The 25,325-nt window shown below is 39.4% G+C and overlaps 1 protein-coding gene across 1 annotated transcript in view; it reads right to left on the bottom strand.

Annotated features, from left to right (window-relative positions):
- Positions 1 to 25,325, bottom strand: part of LOC109916791 (nuclear receptor subfamily 6 group A member 1) — a 366,169-nt gene that overhangs the window by 6,800 nt on the left and 334,044 nt on the right. Inside the window, exons 5-9 of the mRNA XM_048613642.1 lie at positions 21,242 to 21,399; positions 18,993 to 19,220; positions 14,209 to 14,463; positions 10,200 to 10,321; positions 3,863 to 4,015 (exon numbers count right to left, since the gene is read on the bottom strand). Coding sequence (XP_048469599.1) covers positions 3,863 to 4,015; positions 10,200 to 10,321; positions 14,209 to 14,463; positions 18,993 to 19,220; positions 21,242 to 21,399 — 916 coding nt within the window. The remainder of the gene's footprint in view (positions 1 to 3,862; positions 4,016 to 10,199; positions 10,322 to 14,208; positions 14,464 to 18,992; positions 19,221 to 21,241; positions 21,400 to 25,325) is intronic.

Here is a 25,325-nt window from a genome sequence, read left to right on the forward strand (position 1 = left end):
TGCTTGGCCTGCTGTGTTCATCCAGCTCTACACCTTGTTATCTTAGAAACATTCATGCATTGATTTTGTAGTGACCAATTTAGCTCTTGGTTCCAAATACGATCCCAATTAGTGCCTTCGGTTTTATTCTCTAACTAACATGAATTAAGTTAGCCAAAGCTATGTGGGTCAGCACACTGGAGTAAAATAGCTAAAGACTATGAATGAATTCACAACCTGTATGCTGATTCAATACAAATTCATGCTGATCGAGCAGGCCATTGTCAGCTACTATTAGATATACAGCTTTTGATCAAAGCAGGAATGGTCACTTTGTAAAAATGTAGATCTCAGCGATCAGCTGATACTTAAAAGATTTCAGTCCCTCTGGAAGCTATTTCAAACCAAACTGACAGTCGGGGAACTGGTGGAATGGAGTTCAGTGCTGGTTTTATGACCCACCTGACTTTACTCTCCACTGCACACAGTGCATAACATTGAGAAGGCGTAAACTTAGTATTCAATCAGATACCATTGTTTCGTTAAAACTGCTCCTCTGTTCTCTGATGGCAGACTCCAGCAACTTATCCACAATTTCTATTAAAGTGACAAGTAACCTTTGTCTCCTTCCCTCCCTTCTTAAATAATGGTGAGATATTTCCAATTTTCCAATCCAATGACACTTCCTGAATCTGAGATAGTAGGAACTGCAGATGCTGGAAAATCTGAGATAACAAGGTGTAGAGCTGGATGAACACAGCAGGCCAAGCAGCATCATAGGAGCAGGAAGGCTGATGTTTCGGGCCGAGACCCTTCATCAGAAATGGGGGAGGGGAAGGGGGTTCTGAAATAAATAGGGAGAGAGGGGGAGGATCATAGAAGATGGATAGAGGAGAAGATTGGGGGAGAGGAGACAGACAGGTCAAAGAGGCGGGGATGGAGCCAGTAAAGGTGAGTGTAGGTGGGGAGGTAGGGAGGAGATAGATCAGTCCAGGGAGGACAGACAGGTCAAGGGGGCAGGATGAGGTTAGTAGGTAGGAAATGGGTTTGCGGCTTGAGGTGGGAGGAGGGGATAGGTGGGAGGAAGAACAGGTTAGGGAGGCGGGGACGAGCTGGGCTGGTTTTGGGATGCGGTAGCGGGAGGGGAGATTTTGAAGCTTGTGAAATCCACATTGATACCATTGGGCTGCAGGGTTCCCAAGCAGAATGAGAGTTGCTGTTCCTGCAACCTTCGGGTGGCATTGTTGTGGCACTGCAGGAGGCCCAGGATGGACATGTCGTCTGAGGAATGGGAGGGGGAGTTGAAATGGTTCGCGACTGGGAGGTGCAGTTGTTTATTGCGAACCGAGCGTAGGTGTTCTGCAAAGCGGTCCCCAAGCATCCACTTGGTTTCCCCGATGCAGAGGAGGCCACAACGGGTACAGCGGATGCAGTATACCACATTAGCAGATGTGCAGGTGAACATCTGCTTGATGTGGAAAGTCTTCTTGGGGCCTGGGATGGGGGTGAGAGAGGTGGTGTGGGGGCAGGTGTAGCACTTCCTGCGGTTGCAGGGAAAAGTGCAATTCCCTGGTCCCCAACACCTCATCTTTACCATGGACGTCCAGTCCCTACACACCTGCATTCCCCATACCGATGGCCTAAAGACCCTCCGCTTCTTTCAGTCCCGCAGGCCTGACCAGTCCCCCTCCACTGACACCCTCATCCGCTTAGCCGAACTCGTCCTCACCCTCAACAACATCTCTTTCAATTCCTCCGACTTCCTACAGACAAAGGGGGTGGCCATGGGTACCTGCATGGGCCCAAGCTATGCCTGCCTCTTTGTAGGTTACGTGGAACAATCCCTCTTCCGAACCGACACTGGCTCTAAACCCCACCTCTTCCTCCGTTACATTGATGACTGTATCGGCGCCGCCTCGTGCTCCCACGAGGAGCTCAAACAGTTCATCCACTTCAACAACACCTTCCACCCCAACCTTAAGTTCACCTGGAACATCTCGAACACCTCTCTCACCTTCCTGGACCTCTCTGTCTCCATCTCGGGCAACCACCTAGAAACCAATATCCATTTCAAGCCCACCGACTCCTACAGCTACCTAGAATACACCTCTTCCCACCCACCTTCTTGCAAAAATGCCATCCCTTATTCCCAATTCCTTCGCCTCCGCTGCGTCTGCTCCCAGGATGAGGCATTCCACTCCCGTACATCTCAGATGTCCTCGTTTCTCAAGGACCGCAACTCCCCCCCCTCAGTGGTCAAGAACGCCCTCGACCGTGTTTCCCGCATTTCTCGCAACTCATCCCTCACACCCCGTCCACGCAATAACATCCAAAACAGAATACCCCTCGTCCTCACGTACCACCCCACCAACCTCCGGATCCAACGCATCATCCTCCGACACTTCCGCCACCTGCAATCCGACCCCACCACCAAAGACATTTTTCCCTCCCCACCCTTATCTGCTTTCCGGAGGAACCACTCTCTCCATGACTCCCTTGTCCGTTCCACACTCCCCTCCAGCCCCACCACACCCGGCACTTTTCCCTGCAACCACAGGAAGTGCTAGATCTGCCCCACACCTCCTCCCTCACCCCCATCCCAGGCCCCAAGACTTTCCACATCAAGCAGATGTTCACCTGCACATCTGCTAATGTGGTATACTGCATCCGCTGTACCCGTTGTGGCCTCCTCTACATTGGGGAAACCAAGCGGAGGCTTGGGGACCGCTTTGCAGAACATCTACGCTCGGTTCGCAATAAACAACTGCACCTCCCAGTCGCGAAACTTTCCAACTCCCCCTCCCATTCCTCAGACGACATGTCCATCCTGGGCCTCCTGCAGTGCCACAACGGTGCCACCCGAAGGTTGCAGGAACAGCAACTCATATTCCACTTGGGAACCCTGCAGCCCAATGGTATCAATGTGGATTTCACAAGCTTCAAAATCTCCCCTCCCGCTACCGCATCCCAAAACCAGCCCAGCTCGTCCCCGCCTCCCTAACCTGTTCTTCCTCCCACCTATCCCCTCCTCCCACCTCAAGCTGCACTCCCATTTCCTACCTACTAACCTCATCCTTGACCTGTCTGTCCTCCTTGGACTGACCTATCTCCTCCCTAACTCCCCACTACACTCACCTTTACTGGCTCCATCCCCGCCTCTTTGACCTGTCTGTCTCCTCTCCACCTATCTTCTCCTCTATCCATCTTCTATGATCCTCCCCCTCTCTCCCTATTTATTTCAGAACCCCCTTCCTCTCCCCCATTTCTGAAGAAGGGTCTCGGCCCGAAACGTCAGCCTTCCTGCTCGGCCTGCTGTGTTCGTCCAGCTCTACACCTTGTTATCTCACACTTCCTGAATCTAATCAGTTTCATAAAATTGAGAGTGATGGATTTGCAATTTCATGACCCACTTTACTTTTAAAGAATCCTTGGGTGCCAACCATCAAGTCCTTGGTCTATGCCAAGTCATATTATTTTCTTCTTTACTATATTTCAACTTGCACTTAATCCACTAACTTCCTCCCCTTGGCTTATTAAGGTCCCTAGTTTTACTTGCATTTTCCTCTCCTCAGTTCTCCAAAGTACCCTCTTTACAAGTCTTCTGTTTGCATCATATCTATTCTACTCACCTGCAACCATCTTTTTTCTAATAAACTATATTTAGTTCTAATATTATTTTTATTGCTTCCTCAACAGCCAGTAATTTTGTTAGGAAAGTCAATGCAAGCAGAAAATGGGGACTCTCATTCCATACACAATGAATTTTTCTTGCTAAAACAGGAAGAATTTTATTGTATGATGTTATGTTAGGCAGGTATTCTGTTAGTACAACAATAAATCAAATCTAACCAATTTAGGTTTAAAATACTGTATTTGCAATCACCTGCGATATAGCGTATCTCTGGCAGGCACATCATAAGTTCAGGGAAACGGTTGGTCTGGTGTGGATACTTGAATTCAGTGTAATCCTGGCACACATACCAGTAACGCTTGTTCAACTGCTCCAATTGAGACACATTGGTCAGACCCCCAATATCTGCAGAAAAATATTCAAATGGTAATTTGATTAGAAAGATCAGCACAAATACCACTGAAAAGAAATTACTTAGTTGTCTGCATTACTTTTGACTTCATATTGTTAATAATCTATGTTACAGCTTTCAGGAATTTTATGTAAAAACTTATTTTTTGAAGCAAAGTAGCCAGACCGTCCCATAGCATTTTAATTTGAAAACCAATCCTTTCTCACTTGTTATCTTCAAGGCACAGATTCTTGCTTGTATTGGTTTCAGACATGGGCAGCCCTTCAAATACCTTGATGGTCATTTTTACCTCAATGGTCATTCTTCATACAAGTGCAGATGAGCAAGCTAGTCAATCTTCAAATCTGATCCTGTCCTCACTCCACATCTATACATTGATTCTTTTCTAGCAGGAACTAAGGGTAGTGATTAAGAACAGGAACTCTGCTTAATATTATTTCTCTGCTTGCTGGGCGAATACTGAAGGCAATTGTAACATGCAACTGTTATCTGGATTTTATTCAGCTAATAAAACAGACCAGATGTGTCTGTATAGGGTTATAAACGTAGGTGGTGACAAATACAACTTTTGTATTCTCTTTGCTTTTGTTGTCATATATGATATGCATTATATTCGGTTTGTTAACGTTTTTAAAAAAAATCGATTCTTAAAAACCTTCATAGCAGTTAGCACAACTTACACAGATTTGAACTATGCATTTCTGAATACCATGTTATGTGGCTAAATTAAATTAAGACCAGAAATTAACAGGTATTTAGGAATGCACAAAGAGGTAGAAAAACTAGAAAGGTGGCAAGAGGCTCATCTGTCCCAAGCTGCTTGGCCTGCTGTGTTCATTCAGCTCTACGCCTGGTTATCTCAATTGGGAAACTGACTGGCTGGTTTAGGGTTGCTTCCAACTCAGCTGGTATTTTACTAGTAATGAAATGGGGAGCCAATGCCAAATGGGGAGACTATCAGATAAACTCTAGAAGCCTCTCAATAGGCTGGGAGGGTTGAAACCCACTTTGGATACCCTTTGACCCATGAAGAAGTCTTGATGGTAACGGCCTGATTTGCCCAGTACCCTCAGAGTGCAATTCTCTTGCAGAGTACAACATTCATTGGTAGGTTTTCAGCTTCCAGGTGCAGCCCCAAACATCACACAAACCTGTTGAGCTGCAAGCCCAGTGTTTACCCATCCGAGTGAGTTTGTCCCACCTTTCAGCACCAAGGCCAGGATCTTCACCATTTTCAAAAAACTGTAGCCTAAACTGTAGCCCATTTCTGAAGAAGGGTCTAGACCTGAAACGTCAGTTTTCCTGCTCCTCTGATGCTGCTTGGTCTGCTGTGTTCATCCAGCTCTACACCTTGTTATCTGTAGCCTAAATTACTTTGGAAGTTAACCAAAACAAGTCATTTCAGACTCAAATAAGGCAAACAATTAGAAAGATTGATATTGTTGTAAATTTCAAGTAATTTAGCAATAACCTGTTGCTTTATATCTCAAATTGCTAAACACAGATACAAATAATTTGTACCATGAATTCTGCTTGTGCCAACATTAGACATCAGATTAGGGTCAGCGTGACACTGAATTTAGGGGAAACATTATAATCAATGCCAAACAACTTTATGTATTTCCTAATAGATTCATAAAAAGAGAAACATTGATTATAAATAAAAGCACCAAATTATCTAATTACATAAAATTTAATATTCTGAAATGCTGTAACTAAGAAATGACTAATCTCTAAGTGAACAATATTAACCAAGATTTATATAACTTTAAGCAACTTTTAAGGTAATAACACTGCAAGGTTAACAATTCTATTTAGTGAATGAATAAGTGACTAAGTATGCATGGTTTATTAGTAATGATCATTATCTTCAATTTGAAACCAATAAAAAGTTCTTGTTGTTGTTTTAGAAGGACAAGTACACATAGTGTGGGCCACAAGTCTCATAATATGGTAATGGCATCTTTTGGCAGCCTTCAGCTGCGGAAAACTGTAATAAAGACTCAAAGAGAAGGAAATCTTGCTTTGAACTATAAAAAAAACAAAAACAGGAACCTGACAGATTTTTTTCCATGGTTTTGAGATTTTAAAGTTAAGATTAATGTTCCTACCACCATCCTAAATAAAGTTAGTTTCTCAGCACAGAACAGATAATCAAGTCTTCGATTTTTCTTGTATGCATTGCTCAGTATCTTTCATAGTGTTAACAGCTATTGAGCCAGTCATAAATATTTTTGAACAATAACAGAAGTCGCTGGAAAAGCTCAGCAGGTCTGGCAGCATCTGTGAAGAAAAAATTAGAGTTAACGTTTCCGGGCCGGTGACCCTTCCTCAGAACGTGCCTCCCCGAAGTAGTAAAACTGACTAACATTCTGTTCAAATGTCTCATAATATGGATGAAATGAGATTTTGAGATAAAAGCATAACATTTTTTGTACATATTTTTACCACAAATTGATGCAACATGTGCCATAAGGATATTACATACGATTATGAAGTTAAATCCACCCTAAATTAATGTCATACGCAAGAACACAAAAATTGTTCCTGTTATTGCTCAACTTTGTAATACCAGTGCCATTAAGTTATGCGTAAACCACCTGTTTTGAAGACTGGAATATCTCAGCCATGACCTTTTATCCAGAGTACAGCTCATGTGTGGTCTACTGAGATCTGGGTTGTGATTGTGGTGATTGTCATAGGGACTTCAGTTCACAAGGGGTCATGATCACCACCAGTAATTTAGAAGTACTTTTCACTTCTTTGTCAGTGCAATTATAACTGGCTTACAAGCAATTAAAAGATAATTGCCACATCAGATGCAAATAAACATCTCAGCCTTTTCAGGTTGTACAGCAAATTAAATTCATCAATCTCACTGTTTACAATCAGTTATTCTATTTGTAGAATTTTTTTCTTACAAATGCCAATTCATTACAGCTACAGCTGTTGCCCAGAGAATAGACCGAATTATTTTAGATGATGTTAGGTATTAATAGATGGTAAAATCAAAATTATCCTGCATTATATTTTGCAGCATCAACTGCTTACAATGAACACAGTTCTACTCAGAACATAATTTATAACCAAGCTAATAACAGCTCAGTATCCGGAATGAAGATAAAATAATCTTTACTTCTAGGGAGCACATGCAACAAATTTGGCTGAAAACCTAATTTGGTATAAACCTCAGCAAAAGTTGAGAGAGAAGAAACTGAATATTTTGTTCAATAATGTAACAGTTAGAATGTTTGCCAATTTTTAAATCTTAAAACAACTCGTAAATGCCAAGTAAAGCAATATTCAGAAGTTAGATCCATTGCTGAAACAACTTTGCATGAACAACAGGAATGCTTGTAATACACTGACAAAACGCAAAGGAAAAATAGATTAAACAGAAGTACAGTAAAATTGTGATAAGTTGAACCACAAGGAGCCGCCCACAAACTTATCTTAAGCAGAGCTTCACGTTAGTGAGGAAGCCCCTATGTAACCTGATTTCCCTACAAGTGTACTCTACGCCAAGAAAAATAAAAACACACTGGCACAGTAAACACAGGAAAAATGTCTCTATTTTTCAATTCATTTACACCTTACAATGGTTTGACCTTGCACAATAAAGGGCATAAAAAATGCTGGGAGTTAGCTCTGAAAAACCTCTAATCTTTTTCTACATAGCATGCTGTCTTTTGACAAATCCACCATCTGGTGGAAGACATTAAAACAGTCCAGTTTCATCCATATTAAAAACCTGTCTTGGTGCCCTCTCATTCTGGATGAAGGAACTGAGGTCATTGTTGCTAAGATTGCAGATGATACAAAGATAGGTGGAGAGAGGGATAGTGTTGAGGAAGAGGGGAGGCTGGAGAAGGACTTGGACAGGCTAGTAGAGTGGGCAAAGTAGTATCAGATGGAATACAATGTGGGAAAATGTGAAGTTTTGGATTTTGATAGGAAGAATAGAGGCACAGACTATGTTCTAAATGGGGGAAAGCTTCAGAAATCTGAAACACAAAAGGGACTTAGGAGTCCTCATTCAGAATTTTCATAAAGATAACATGTAGATTCAATTAGCAGTTAGGAAAGCAAATGCAATGTTCGTATTCATTCCAAGAAAGCTTTAATACCACACCAGAGATGCACTGCTGAGGTTGTATAAGGCTCTGGACAGACAGCATTTGGAATATTGTGAACAGTTTGTACCCCATGTCTAAGGAAGGATGTGCTGGCATTGGAGAAGGTCCAGAGGAAGTTTTTAGAACGTTTCCAAGGATGAAGGACATGTCATATGAGGAGCGGTTGAGAACTCTAGGTTTGTACTCAATGGCGTTTAGAAGGATGGAAGCAGGGATCTGTTTAAAACTTACTGAATATTGAGAGGCTTGGATAGAATGAACATGGAGAAGATATTTCCACTAGTCAGAGAGAATAGCACCTGAAAGCACAGCTTCAGAGTGAAGGGGCAATCCTTTAGAACTGAAATGAGGTGAAATTTCTTTTGCCAGAGGATAGTGAATCCGTGTAACTCACGGCCACAGAAGGCTGTGGAGGCCAAGTTATTGAGTGCATTTAAGTCAGAAATACATAAGTTCTTGATTAATAAGGGGATCAAGGATTACCAGAAGGCAGGAGAATCCTTTTGAGAAACATATCAGCAACGATCGAATGATGGAACAGGCTCAGTGGATTAAATGGCCTAATTCTGCTTCTTTATCTTATGGCCTTATGGGTGAAACCACTTTGTAGCCACTGCTGCAAGTTTGCTCATGATTACATGCTCTAGCATGGTATAACTCTGCTCTGATTGGCTGGTACAGTCAGAATGAACAAGTTCTACTAACTTTGGCTCATCATGGGCATCCTTCTTTTGGATTTCTTACTGTGCTGACGGGAATGGCTGTCAACTTCTCCATAACTGGGGCTTTGCATTATTTCGCTGTATTATTATTATTGAAGCACTCTGCTAAGGAGAAAAATCATGCAACTTCTAACGTTCTCACTCTTCAAGTGCTGGAGGCATTCAGATGTAGAATTATTGCCATTTGGCAAGTTTATTGTAACTTTTTCTATTTGCATTACATTGAATGATATATGTTTAACTTATTACAACTTCGGCTACACTTGAATATACAAACTTCCACTCCAAGATACACACTAATAGCACAGCTACAATTACAGTTTCATCACAAATATTGATTAGATCTCCTGTGCATGAACACTAAACAGATTAATTACAGATACCATCTAAGAAAGTAGAATTAGGTGGACCCACTAGATCCCAAGAATACTGCAACAGTAGGCATCATTTTAGGGTAAAATTAAAATTCTGCAGATGCTGGAAATCTGAAATAAATGAGGAAAAGTCACAATCTCGGCTGGCAACTCTTGCTCACATGATAGATGCTACCTGACTTCTGTGTATTTGCAGTATTTTCTGTATTATATTAATACAGAATTTAGATACAGATATTAGTGCTTAGGCCTTTAGAACAGGAGTATTAAATCAATTTTTACAAGTGCAGGAAGGAACGGATGCAATTAAAACATTTGCTTGTTGTGGCTGAGTTGTTGGGATCTAGAGTGGCTAGGTGCATAACAAATACGCAGTAGCAAGCAAAAGTCTGTGAATTAATTGGGAAGAACAGTGAACAATATTTAGTCAAATTACAGGCAAAGTCTTTTTCCTTTGAGTCATGCCCATGTTCCTAATAGGAGATCCCATTAAAATTTGCAGGTAATGGGGACACAAACAGGCATGGGCTTTCTTTCTCTTTTAAGCCCTAAATATAATACCGCTATGTCTTCTCATTGATAGTTGAAATTGAGCTTCGTAGATTCTATACTTAATTTAAAAAAAACATTGGTTAAACCAATGTTCATTTTGAAGGAGATGCTGGCTGGGAAATTGCAAGCTTGGTCTCCCTGATTTTCTGACCAATGTTCTTCACCAGGAGTGCTTCATTAGCCAACCAAAGTATCCCAAGATAGAAAAACAGGGGAATTGATTTTGACTGCTGCTGCTCAGGTGAGAAACAGAAAGCAGCAGATTGGCTGTCAGTTTCAAAATCTAGTGGACTGGTAGGAACAGTTAAAATGGACTCCACTGTATTTAGGGCTTAAAGGGAAAAAGGAAACTTGAAAGTTAACCAAAAGTAGTATCACAGAAAGTCATTATACCTTGATTAAGAAAGTTGATGGCTTTCATGCACACATACTCCTCATTGCTGACCTTCAGCTGTTGAAACTTTCTAAAGAGGTAGATTAGTCGTTCCATGACTTCCATTCCCTCCTCACTGAATCTAAAGGAGCAAAATCATGATTTCAGTGAAGTATTACATTACTCATTACAACAAATTAGATTGAGATTTTACACAAATGAATTGAATTTTATAAAGCGTTTATTTAATATTCATATGTCCACTTATTGGTCTGAGGTTACTCTCCTCTCAAGGTTATGGTTAAAAACTTCATTTTAACAGAGATAATGCTCTGATTTGAGGCAGGACACTTGCCTGACATGAAACCTGCCTTTGCATAATTGGTAACAGGTGCCAAATCAGGGCGATGGGAACAATGTTCCATGTTTTAAAATTTTAAAACCTCTGCATGGAGGGGGTTTACAGAAGCAATTATGCCAATTATCAAAATGGTGAAGCGCATTGATAGCATTTTTAAAATCCAGCTTATTATGGCTAATTGGAGGGTCGTCAATACCCAATGAGTTTATGTTAAGTGACATGGTGCTATATGTGGTGGGTGAATCAGAACTTTACAAGTAGTAGAAGTTAAAACTTGGAACATTTGTTAGCTTTCATTGAACACTAGTCACTACTTATGGATTTCTAACATCAAGAATCACCACTTATCCATCTCCATTATCATTACTCCCTTGCTTTATGCACATATTCGTACATTACAATGCATGCTTCTTTTGGTCAGCAAAGATGGAGCTACAGTGTGATCTCTTACACTGCTCCAATTTTTGCTGTTTCAACTATTTCAATATTTATGAAAATGTCATTAACAGAATATATTCAAGTACTGAAATCAAGTGTGTTTTCTATTTAAATATGATATTTGAGAGTTTTTCCTGTAAGGCTTTAAAGTCAACATTTTGATTTCAGCATTCTATAAGATAGGTTGTTAATTACTTTATTAGGCCAAATGGTTTACTAAGACCAACAGGATACACATTAGCTAGAAAGTGGACATGAATACACATTAAAGATACCAAGCAGTTGCTCATGTATAAAATTACTTGCAAGTACAATGAAATAAGAACTCATTAGTGCCAAGTTTGAGATTGTCACTGAATGGTGCAACTGCTCCAATCTGCAGCTATTCACATTCTGTGTGTCAAAATAACCTTAAATCAAAATTTAAAAAAACCCTGCAAAATGTGATAAGGAAAAAAACAGAAGACGTAAATCTGGTTCAAATTAGTGATGGAAGACAGACAGAATTTAAGATGGCAGAAATTTCCACTTAACACACAACTTTGGACAGAACATTAGAATAAATCATTCCTCCTTGATAAAAATCCTTAAAACATTTGACATACTGGAGGTAGTTTAAAAAATTCATATGCTCTAGGTTGTGAAACGATAAATTGTAGATATAGGACATCAATTTAATTTGCTTTACTTTATCTCGAATATGATTACTTAGAATATATGCTAAAAATAAAAAAAAAACAATTTTATAAGATCGAGCAATATTCCAGCTTCAAATACAGGTTGCGTCTTCCTAATCCAGTAGTTTTAGGGCTGGGCCTTTGCTGGACTAGAGAATTTGCCAGACCATGGGAGATCAAGATCAGTTTGGGAGTTTTAAAGCCATTCCTTTCACTACTCCTCTATCTCTTCTATTATCCTAATCAGGACAGGGCTTACACACTTAATGGTAAGATCCTAGGGAGGGCTGCTTAACAAATAAACCTTGGAGTGCAGGTTCATCGTTCCTTGAAAGTGGAGTCACGGGTAGACAGGATAGTGAAGGCATTTGGTATGCTTGCCTTCATTGGTCAGCGCATTGAGTATAGGAGTTGGGGTCATATTGGAACTGCACAGGACATTGGTTAGGCCACTCTTAGAATACCGTGTGCAATTCTGGGTCTCCCTGTCACAGAAGGATATTGTGAAATTTGAAAGGGTTCAGAAAAGATTTACAAGGATATTGCCTGGAGTGGAGGGTTTGAACTATAGGGAGAGGCTGAATAGGCTGGGGCTATTTTCCCTGGAGCGGAGGCTGAGGGGTGACCGTAAAGAAATTTATAAAATCATGAGATACATGGATAGGGTGAATAGACAAGGACTTTTCCCTGAGGTGGGGGAGTCCAAAACTAGACGGCATAGGTTTAAGATGAGAGGGGAAAGATTTAAAAGGGACCTAAAGGGGAACTTTTTCCACACAAAGGGTGGTGTGTGTATGGAATGAGCTGCCACAGGAAGTGGTGGAGGCTGATACAATTACAACATTTAAAATGCATCTGGATAGGTATATGAATAGGAAGGGTTTAGAGGGATATAGGCCAAATACTGGCAAATGGGACTAGATTTACTTAGGATATCTGGTTGGCATGGACAAGTTGGACCGAATGATCTGTTTCCATGCTGTACAGCTCTACAGCATGCTCATACTGCGTTGGCATTTCCCTTGTGTGAGCTTCTCACGGCAACACAAGATGGGCTATTCAATTGTAGGGTTATCATACCGGTACAGAGGTTTCGTGACCACTCCCCTTGTTTATCTTCTTGAAAGAATCTTGCAGCTTGATTCTTCGGGAAGCATCAGGTGCCAAAACACAGAGGTATCAGGCCAGAGTGCCGGTATAGGGAGATATAAATTGGATCTATCCTCTTTTGATTTGAAGTTTATTAATTGCAATTAAAGTAATCCTTAATAATTTCCTTGCATTTATTGTACAGATCTTGGTGTTCTGATTTACAATTTATCCGCATATAAGGCGATGATAAAATTGCCTCTTTGAAAACACAAGCTCATAAATTTTATAAAGACCAAAACAACAAATAACAGAAAGAGAATAAATTAGACTAAGCTGTCTGAACTTTGAGGGCCAAATTGTAAGAAGATTTTTTTTTTGGCTATAGAGTTGCTATTCGAACACCAGTATGGACTCATTTAAATCTCTATAATGTAATAATAATCAGAATTGTACCATTTTTCACTCAAAAACTACAACACTAAGCACACCATAATAATTTTCTAACACATTGTGGTTTTAGTATTTGTAAAACCTATTGATTGGTGTTCACATCTCTTCAGTCACACAACTTCTCACAATCATTCTTTTGCACCTGAACAGGTAATTTTAACCATAAATGTATCAAAATTCTCCATTCAAATATTCAGAGGCAATTTTAATTCTACTCAGTGGAAATTAGATAGCCAGGACATTAAAAACAGATGGATATTCCTCAGTAAACATTTCCCATTAGACTTGATTTCCTCCAAAGAAACAACCAAACCAAAGAAGAAGATGTACTCTTTGCTGGGAGAGCTCAGAAACAGCTTTCCTATTAACAGATCAAATGCTTTAATGTGCAGACACTAGGTGCCAAAAGGTTAACGTAACTCAAGTATATTTTATATAAATACCATATATGTGTAAAGAAAAGCTGTGTTTAGTATTTGGCAGACTTACTTTTAAACATGAATAAAATTCAGGAGCTCATGAAGTAAAGGTGTTCATTAAAAGTTAAGACAGACAGTGCAAGTATACTTGCTGTAGAGTTTCAATGGACGACCAGTTATATTACTGGGTGATAGTTCTGTGTAGAACTCCAGTTCTCAGTGATACTTTTTTAAAATTAGGATTGAGCCAGTAGATTTGTGTGTCCTCCTGACAGTGAAAAGTGTATTAAATGTGGCAAGCATCCAGCACATCTAATAGACTGCCTGACAATTTTCAAACCTAGTTTCACACCGTATAACTTAATAGTGAATGTGAAGCTTAAATGCCATGAGTTTACTGCCTAGAGGATATTGGCTCATGTAGCTTCTGAATGCTTTTAATAAAGTGCAACCTGGCTCTGATTAGAGCAGCATTTTTTTTCACAGATATGTGTCAAAATCAGTTCACATGGATATATAGGTAGTTGGATAATGTCAGCCAAAAAAAATGATCAAATACTGCACAATAATGATTCTATGATATATGTCTCACCTTTGGAGTTCATCATCAGATGGTGCATATTTTGAAGTCACATCAGCAAGATCTCCAAAAATCTGTCGGTCATAGACAGTGAGGGAAGATAGGAGGATGAGTTCTTGCCAGGTGGAGCTTAGCAGGCAGGTGTAGTCTTTGATTGATAATTCACAGAAGAATGGCAATTTTTTGATCCAGCCAATTTGCCTGAAAAGTAACTCATCTGCCAGCCGGCAAAGTAACGCAAAAAGCTCAGCCTGAGTTACCTTATACCTGTTAAAAATGTAGATATTTAAATGCAAATTACAACAATCTTTGGAAAAGTACCCAATTACAACTGAATTTTTACCTATTTAAAATATACCTTGACAATTCCTGAAGTGGGTAGTTGCAGCAATGTTTTATTTATGTTGGAAGTAGAATTTTACTTATATTGCAGATGGTGCAGTAAAATAATTTTGGTTAAAACCATGATCATGAAGTGAGAATAGGGCATATAACAAATCATTCTTTTTTTTTTTAAGAAGCATTTACAACATACACCATTACAGAATTTCCATGATTTATTTAAGCTCTTAAAGGAGACAAATAATCATAAGTAGGTCTTCATTAAAAAGAATCCAAAATCACTTTACGGCTTTCAACATCGAATTTAACAAGTTCACATTACAATCTCTGTCACATTCATCAACTACCCAACTCTACTTATCTCCTCGCCCCCCCTTCCCAAATTTTTTATTAGCTTTTCTTTACAGGTTTCAGACATGACCTTCTCATTATTGTTTTTGTTTTTGAATACTGTTATTAATTATTCTACCATTCAGCCCTCCTCTGGATCCATCTTTTGTCTCTTCGCTGGCTCATGCACCAACTCTTCTGTCATTTAATATTTCCTATCTTCCATCCCACCATAAGGTTTCCCTTTTTTTTCCAGCCTGCCCTATTTCACCTCCTTAAAAACTATTACATTTCTAACTGTACCCAGTTCTGATGAAAGTCTGCAGCCTGATCTCTCCACAAATGCTATCAGGCTTGCTGAATACTTTTAGTTTTTTTTGTATCTTACAAATAAAATGACTTTTATCAAAATCTAGTCACCAAGTAATTTAGCAGAAGGAAAACACATTTGAGTAATTCACCTATGATGCTTACAAATAGACAAAGTCTCATTTTCATTTGGTTGGGCAGGCAAAGTGGTGGTAGTAAGCCAGGTAGGAAGAAAAGCCAAAAATGGGGACAATAAGCAGATGAAAATAGATTGACTGTGTTGAAAGCAGCCCATGTCATGACAGGGTTGGGTTGTGGAGGTGGGTAAAAGGACATAAAAGGGGCCATTCAGGCTCTAAATGAATGAACTTTATATAGAGTCCTGAAGGCTGTGGGGTCCCCAAACAGAAGATGCTGTTCTTCCAGCTTGCATTGAGCCTCACTGGAGCACTGCAGCAAACCCAAGACTGAGATATTGGCCAGGGAACATAGTGGTGTCTGGAAGTGGCAGGCAACTGGAAGGTTGGGGTCATTTTTACAGACATTCTGTAGGTGTTCTGCAAAGCATTCACCTTGTCTGCCTTTTGTCTCCCTAATGTAGAGGAGACCACATTGTCAGCAGTGAATACAGTAAACTAGATTAAGTGAAATGCAGATGAATTGCTGCATTTCCTGGAAGGTGTGTCTGGAACCTTGGATAGTGAAGAGGGAGCAGGGTAAAAGAGCAAGTATTGCACTTTCTAAAATTGTTTGGGAAGGTGCCATGGGCGTGAGGAGTGGAACAGTCCTGAAATACTGACAAGGGAGTGGAGGAGAGGGGAATATTTGTCTGGTGGCAACATCTGGCTGGAGATGGTGCAAATGTTGATTTATGATCCTTTGGATGTGGATGCTGGTAAGAAGTGAGGACCAGGGGTACCTAAAAATGTTGTGGGAAGTAAAAGAAAGGGTAATGGTGGAATCGCTGGGTTATTATCAATCACTTAACTGCTCACTCTTTCTCCCCCACCTCATCATCAGCATAAATACCATCTTTTCCTAACCATCAGCTCTCAAGAAGGGTCACTGGACTCAAAATGTTAAATCTGCCTTTTCTCCACAGATGCTGCCAGACCTGCTGAATTTGTCCAGCAGTTTCTGTTTTAGTTTCAGATTTTCAGGTCTGGAGTTCTTTATTTTATTTTATCATATTTCTACCCTCTCCCTCCATTTCATACAGTTACTATATTCATCTGCAGTTGATGTGATTCATGTAGACTTCAGCAAGGCCTTTGACAAGGTCCCAAATAGAAGGCTAGCCCAAAAGATAAGAGCCCATGGGAGGCAAGGCAAGTTGACAAACTGGATCCAAAATTGGCTTGCAAATAGGAGGCAAAGGGTGATGGTGGAGAGATGCTTTTGTGATTGGAAGCCTGTGACCAGTGGTATACTGCAAAGATTGGTGCTGGAGCCCTTTCCATTTACTATGTACATTAATGACTTGGATGTGAATGTAGAAGGTATAATTATTAAGTTTGCAGATGACAGAAATTGGTGATGTTGTTGATAATGAGGAGGATGGTCTCTGGCTACAGTCTGAAATTGATCAGCTAGAAAATTGGGCAGCGCAATAGCAGATGGAATGTAATCCTAATAAGTGTGAGGTGATTTATTTTGGGAGGTCTATAAGGGAAGGATTTACACAATGAATGGTAGGTACCTAAGGAATACTTAGAAACAAAAAGATCTTGGTGTACAAGTCCACAGATTCCTGAAAGTGTCACCACAGGGATGTGGTAAAGGCAGGGTGGTGAAGGTAGCATATGCAATGCTTGCCTTCATTAGCTGGGGAATAAAATATAGGAACAAGGAAGTCTTGGTGCAACTTTACATACAGGTGAGGCCACAGATGGAATACTCTGTGCAGTTCTGAATGCCACACTAATCAGAAGAACGTGACTGAAATGGAGAGGGTGCAGATAAGATTCACCAGGATGTTGCCTGGGATGAAGAGTCTCAGCTATGAGGAGAGACTGGGCAGGCTGGGTTTGTTTTCCCTGGAGTACAAGCATGCAAAAATATGACAGGCATAGATAGGATAGATTATGAGAATTTTTTCCCTCAAGGCAGATGTGTTTAAGATCAGAAGGCATAAGCTTAAGGTGGGAAGTATGTGGTTCAGAATGGATCAGAGGGAATATTTTTTATACCCAGAGGGTGGTAGAAAAATGAAACATGCTGCCCGAGAGGGTGGAAGAGACAGGTTGTCTTGCAACAGTTAAGCAGCATCTGGATGAGCACTTAGAATGCCAGGACACAGCAGGCTATGGACCAACTACAGGGAAATGGGATTAGTATAGTTTGATGTTTGTTGATTGGCACAGACCTGTGGGCCGAAGGGCCTGTAATGACTATGACCTTTTGCAACTCATTTTTCACTATGACTATTTTGTCACTTCCTCTGTTTTTAAAAGGCACCTTGACTTTGATTTATATTTTATACCTCTCTATCAGTTTACCCTACCGTTAGACAGCCATTCTCAGAGGAGCTTCTTTGTGTAATCAGCTCTACTGAAATGCACGTAACCATTGCTGTCAAAACCCTTTGGTCCCTATTTTGGATTTTTTAGAACAGTATTGAGCTGTTGTTGGTTCCCATTGGTCCAGATTATCTTGTTGGGGCTCTCAGAACTCCAGAACAAAGAAACATTTTAAAAACTCTTAAAGCTACAATCTAGAATCTGGGAACTTGTATATGATACCAAAAATTACTTTCAAAGTTATAGCTAATGGGCATTGTGATTCCTGAAATAATATGCAATTTGCTTGGTTGGGAGACCTCATTAAAACACATTCCCAATGACTGTCTTAAACTTTTTGGTGAAGGTCATTCGAAGAAATTTGTAAATGAGTCAATAAGGAAAACAAAAGTAGCTTCAAATCAACTTGAATTTATTTATACAGGATAGAGACAGAGAAGTGCAATTCTGAAAGATGGTGGACAGGAAATGCATTCACAAGTGCCACTCTTTAATAATTAGCAAAATGTTTGTTGCCTTGCTCACAGTGAGTCTCATCTTATAACGGTAGGTGAATTGTGGTGCGGAATGTATTAGGCTGCTGCTGAGAGTACATGGTACATAATTCTAATTGTTAAGTGTGAAATCATACAAAGGCCAAATATATATCGACTCCAGTGTTGCTGAGAAGTTTCATTATACATTAAGGTTACTAACGTGAGAGAGCATTTGTTATCTGAGAAACAGGAAATGTAGACTGACTTATGCATACTTAGATATATGCACATAGAAATCAATTGTTCCAAAGGGAAAAAATCGTGTTGAAACAATAGAATGAAATACAAGATTATTCTGATACAAGCTTTATTTTCTTCATATTAAAATAATTCAATACCTGCTCGCCTTCAGTGCAGCAGCTTGAAGATTGAGCAAAGTCCTTCCAAAAATTAATTACTTTATTGACATCCAAGACCAGTATAATGTTTATTGAGTTTGACTTGTAAAGTTACCAAATTTAAAAAACAATGACCAGGCTTCTTTATTTGCTGTTTTTCAGTGTGAACATAAAAATGTTCACAAAACCATTACTTCAGTGCTATTTAAAATCACAAGCTTTTCAGAGCGGTCTTAACCTGATGAAGGGGCAGCGCTCAAAAAGCTTGAGATTTTAAATAAACCTGTTGGACTATAACCTGATGTGTGTTACTTCTGACTTTGTCCACCCCATTCCAACACCAGCACCTCCACATCATATTTCAATGCTAGAAGAGGCAACTGTCTTATATACTACTTCAATGTTGCATTATCTATACTCACCCATCTTCAATCAACATTGGTGTTCCAAGAGGTTCAAGATCTTCGGCTCCAACCAACTGGCTTACAAGTGTATGTGACTGAGGGTCTAGGTTGCGAGGTTGTGGTGGCAACAGGCCTGAATGAGCAGCATAGCTAAAAAGGTGCGGCAGGTACTGATAGTGCGCAGTGACTGGTGTCCCTATGAACTGATCCCTGAGTGCAGTGTATCCATTCAATTCCATTGATCTGCTGGAAAGGAAAGATGCATAATTTGTGTTCATTCTTTATATGAACATGAACGGATGAACAGGAGGAGCAGATGGCGCAATGGAAGGAAATGGAGAAGAAAAAGATAACTAAACAAATTAGCTCAACATCAAAAACCAGAAAAGCTTCCCAAACAAAAACTGAGTGTGCACGTGCTGGAATGAAATAAATCTCTCTATATAGCATATAAAAGAATCATAAGTGCGTGTTTAGTTATGGATTCACTTTTTAAAAATTGTAACCAACAATGTCAGTGACAAAGTAAATAGCTAGCTTTTACAAGGTGCTCCATTTGTCAACAGTAACGTAGTTAAATTAGTATTAAAAAGTCGTATTTCACTGATCTAGAAAAATTAGCTCAAACTCAAATGCTGCAACTAGGAAATTTAAATTTTACAGATTAAATAAATCTGGAGCAAAACCCCACTAGTATCAGTAATGGTGACCAGGTAATCATGGGATCATCACAAAAGATCCACCCCAGTTCACTGATGCCATCCATACTTGATTTCACCTACATGTAATTTTAGACCACAAAAATGTCCTTAACACTTAACTGTACTCTATCAATATAATCAATTCAGGGGACTAAAGCTGGTTCATCAAGGAGTACAGGTGGACATGTCAGGAACAGCATCAAGTATCTCAAAAAGCAGGAGCCAACTTAGTGAAGCAACAAGGCAAATGTACATTCACACCACTAAGAACAAGTATGTTGGAGAATGCACAGCCAACAGATCAGATTTAAGCTCTGTATTCCTGCCACACCCAAACAAATTATGGTGGACAATTAAGCAACTAATGTAAGAATGAGGCTTCATGAAGATCCTCAACCATAAGTGCCTCGTGAATGATTCATCTCTGCTTCCACCTGAGGGTCCCCCATCACAAAAGCCAATCTTCAGCCAATTCAACTCACTCCACTTGATACCAAGAAGCGGGTGAGCAATACAGCAACAGCAATTGTGTTGAAGACATGTATTCCAAGTTAGGCCACACTTGTAGCCAGGCTGTTCCAGTACAGTTATAATAGTGGCATCTGACATTGTGAAAAATTGTCAGGGTACTTCCTGTCTACAAACAAGATGACCAATCTGATCTGGCCAATTATTGCCCGATAGGCTACTTTGAATCATCAGAAAAGTCATGGAACTCATCATCAACAGTGCTATCAGATGGTACATGTGTACCATTAATATGCTGACCAGTACTCAGTTGGTATTGCATCAGGGCCACTTGGTTCAAGACTTCATCACAATCATGTTTCAAGCATGAACAAAACAGCTGGATTCTAGGTGTGAGACCACTGCACATGGCATAAAGACAACCTTTGACCAAGTGGAGCAAAGGAAGCCAGTAAAATTGAAGCCAATGGGAATCTAGGGGTAAACCCTCCAATAGCTGGAGTTACAGCTGGCATGGAAAAAGAGGTAGTTATGGTTATTGGTGGCCAACCATCTCAGCCCCTGGACTTTACTGCAGGAGTTCGACAAGGTGGTGTCCTAGGCTCAATCATTTCCACCTTCTTTATCATTAACCTTCCCCTCTAACCTCAATGAATAAATGGAAATATTTTCTGATAGTTGCAGAATATTCAGTTCTCAACCCTTAATTGTCCACAGGTACCAAATTGGTGTGCCCACATGCAAGAACTGGACAACATTCAAGGTTGCACTGATAGATGATATGTATCATTCGCTCTACACAAATGCCAGGTAATGATAGCTCAAACAAGAGGAAATCTAGCCACTGTCCGTTGACGTTTAGTGCCTTTATAATTGCATCATCAAAATTCTGGGATCTCAAAGGCCAGAAATGTAACTGGTCTTGTTACAAGTATTGCACTACCCAACAGTTCAGAGGTTGCATATTACACTAGCGCTTAATAGAATAATCTAGCTATAATACAGGATTAAATACCTAAATGTGAGCCTTTGCAAAATACAGAATTAAAAGATTCTAAACATTTAAATGCTTCTACATTTAACTCAAGAAGTTCCCACCTTGAGGAAGGAGTAGAAACAGGTGATGGTTGGTTGCCCTCAGAAATACCATTGCCAGGGGAGCTATGATCACTATCTCCATTGTTGCTCCAGGAATTATTAGCTTCCTCCTCAAATTCTTGTCCAGACATAATTCTTTCAATTTCCTCTTCAGATATCTGAAATACACAGTATTCTTTGACTAGCTGTAATTATTAATGAGTATCTATTCAATTCAAAAGCATTGATAAATAAATGGGTGGGATGATGATAGAGGGGACAAGTGGGAGTCGCACTGTAGTCCCATCACATCTTTTGCAAGTATCTCAAATTACTTGACAATTAAATAATATTTTCAAATGGAAAATAATCATCAGTCATAAAAAGTCACAAATAATTTTATGGAAATTCAGTTCAAGGTAGCGAGGCAACGACCTAGTGGTATTACTGCAAGAATATTACTCCAGAAATCCAGGTAATGTTCTGGAGACTCAGGTTTGAAACCCGCCATGGAAGATGGTGGAATTTGAAATCAATAAAAATCTGGAATTAGGAACCTAATGATGACCAGAAAACCATTGCCGACTGTTGGGAAAACCTATCTTGTTTATTAATGACCTTTAGGAAGAAAACTGCTATCTTTACCTGGTCTGGCCTACATGTAAATCCAGACCCATAGCCATATGGTTGACACAACTGGGCAATTAGAGATGGGCAAGAAATGCTGGCTTAGCCAGAAATGCCGGCTTAGCCAGAAATGCCGGCTTAGCCAGTGAATCAATTTTTCAAGAGAAAAGTTTCTACTCACCTCTTCCAAATACAGTATTGGATACTAATACTTCATTGGTATATTAAGTTCTCAGTATTCACGTGAATGCCAGAAAAATGAAAAAAAAATTTGAGGAAAAACATGCTCAGACTGAATGGGGGTATTCCACAAAGAGGTGGCCTCATCTAATGTTTGTTCCATTGGGAAGAGTAGTGACAAGAGGAGGTTGTACAGCAGATGGTTCACATCTTTTGCAAGTGGTCCCAAGTTGCTTCATAATTAATTATTTTCAAATAGAAAAAGATGACATTATTCCATTATGAAAATATGCAGCTGTTTCAAGTCATAAGGAAATTTAGCTCAAGGGCCATTTCTGTTCATTTTCCTCAATTGCAGTATTAGTAATATATTCATTTGAGTCAATCTTGCATAAACAGAAATTATATACTACTTAATAAATGAGGATTTCATTTGGTTGCTAATTGTAATGACATCATAAAATCAAAAGATTGTTCTGGTGAGTCAGTAAGTACTTTCAAAGTGAACGTGACTATCGGTTTTACTGGTCGGCGCAACATTGAGGGCCGAAGGCCCTGTACTGCACTGTAATGTTCTACGTTCTATACTAACAAAGGAAATTTTGTACATTTATTCAGTGTCATTTCATACAGCATGCCAAAGGAAACTTAGTCCAAGGGTCTACTGGTTCACTTCAAAAAAATCTAGGGGCATTTTTGTCATCATTATGTTTCATAATTGAATGCACATGGGGATCCAGCTACAATGGACTGAAATTAGTTCCAGCTGATTTACGCTCATTTTGTATTTGGTGCCTATTTGTAGTTCAGTTTTCATCTGCTGTTGAAAGCTTCGACCAGAAATAGATGAGAGCTTCCCAGCCACATGGCAGAAGTGACATAATTTAAACATGGATACTATTTTCCTGCTTTTATGACAACGTATGTTTACATTTTGGTCAATGCAAATTGGGACTCCAGGGTTGCTTGCTGCATCTTTTTCTTTAAGATTCTTATCAAATGTGAGTACTTTATTTTCTGGTGTGCAAGTCTACGGGTAAAATAACAGGGATAGTCATTTAGCATAGAAACAAGCTTTTAGCTCGCCACGTCTAAAATTGACCAAACAAATAACAAAATACACTAGTCCCAACTACCTGCACTTAGTCCACAGCCTACCATACCATTTTAAGTGCTCATCCAGATGCTTCTTAAATGTTGTGCAAGTACCTGCCTCCAACATGTTCTCAAGCAATGTCACCCATACTTCTACCACCATCCTCTCTTCCTTGACACTGAATGTCATATTTAATCACAATCAGTATGTCTGACAAACTTCAGGGCATATGTTCGAGAAACTAACTTATTCCTTGGGTCAGTTAGTTTTCATTATGGGAATCTCTGCTTATGTATGTTACCTGAACAAACAGAAAGATGAATAATGCATAAGACTTGGCTAGCAACAGTGTTTAATGACTAGGATATCTATACTGCATCACATGCATCATTACATCATTCCTTCTCAACTCAGTTCTAAATTGCCGATTCTTATTCTGAGACTGTGCTGCCTGATTCTGCACTCCCCGTCAAGTGAAATGTCCTTCCTGCATCCGCTCTGCTGATCCCTATGAGAATTTTATATGTTTGACCGAGATCTCCTCTCATTCTCCTAAATTCCAAAAAGTATGGACAATCTAATAAATCTTCTCAAAAAAATTCCTTCATTCCAGGAATTAGACTGGTGAACCTCTGTCATCCTCTCTCGTATCTTCCTATAGGTAAGGAGACAAAATTTGCACACAATACTCCAGAAGTGGTCTCATCAAGGCTTTGTATAATTGTAGTACAATATCCTTGGCTCTATACTCAAATCCTCTTACAATAAAAGCCAACACATCATTTGCTTTCTTAACTACTTGCTGTACTCACATTAACTTTCAATGGCTATGATGAAAAGGAACCAATGTCCCTTGGGGTCCAGCACATTCCAACCTCTCACCAGTTAAGAACTATTCCATATTTCTATTTTTCCCACCAAAGTGGATAACCTCTCATTTCTCCAAATTGTACTTCAAAACAGAGTATTGCCACAGAAGACCTGAAGACAGTATATTTATCAAACAGCAACATACAATAGACAGAAAGATCTGCCATGATTGAGAAATTCTGCAAAATAGTTCTGGTATATAACGAACAAATTGTACAAGCTATTAAGTACCAAAATGTGAAGTGAGGGAACTATTCATGGTACACATTTTTTCAATATGAACCCTTCACATACAATGAGGAAAACCATTAAATTAACATATCTTAATACCATTAAACTTTCATGGCACTGCAACCAAGTCTGTACAAACTACTGTTTCCATTTTATGATTCCACCGTATCTCTTCAAGGAGTTTTTTGACCAAGAAAACTCATTTGATCCAAAAAGACTATTGCTGTCCTATTTGAATAATGCATCACAACCTGTTGCTTCAATGACTGTGTTGACATAGTGAAGTCTCCCGATTAATGGAGGGGGGGGGGGGGGGGGGGGGAGAAAGTGTAGTCTACAGTGCCCAATACCTATTAATTCAACAACAAATAGCCAGATAGCCGACACAAAAAAAACTATACTGCTGTGTGAATGTAAAGAAACAACAAGCTTGTCCAAAAGTCCAAATCACAAAAGAAATTATCTACTAGTTTACATCTGGCCTGATATTAAACAAAATTTCCAAATTCTAGGGAAGTGGAAGTAGATTTTAATATGGAGGTCATACATTTACTTTGACAATGTAAAGTGCCATCATTGTCCATATGGCTTTGATAGGGGATCAAGAACTTGAACATGCAAAAACAGATTCTAAAAGGTATTCTGTACTTTTGCGACCTTGGATGAGATCAAGATTGAATGTTATTTGACACTAATTTTTAAAAAATATACGAATGACATTTTGGCACAACAATAATTAACTAATTTTCAAGTTTTGTTTAAAGTACAGTAGTAAATCATATAAAAGTTATTACCAAAGCAAGAAGATCTTCCCAAACCAAAATTTACATAGTTTAAATAGCTTCATCAATTGATTGCCATTGATAACTGACAGGAGTGTTATTGCACAACGGCCTTAAATATATTTGGGCCAAACTGCTCAAAACATCAGATTTCACTAAATAAATTGGATTACAAATCAAACTATACTTCTATTTAAATAATAGAACTGATAGCATAAATACACACTACATTACCTAAAAATGCACATTAAAGCAAAGCAAAACAAAACAGAACAGCTTAATTTCAGATTATTTGTCTTTTTTTATTATCCAGGCCCAG

Source organism: Rhincodon typus, chromosome 28 (assembly GCF_021869965.1).
Source record: "Rhincodon typus isolate 14 chromosome 28, sRhiTyp1.1, whole genome shotgun sequence".
Lineage (NCBI taxonomy): Eukaryota > Metazoa > Chordata > Chondrichthyes > Orectolobiformes > Rhincodontidae > Rhincodon > Rhincodon typus.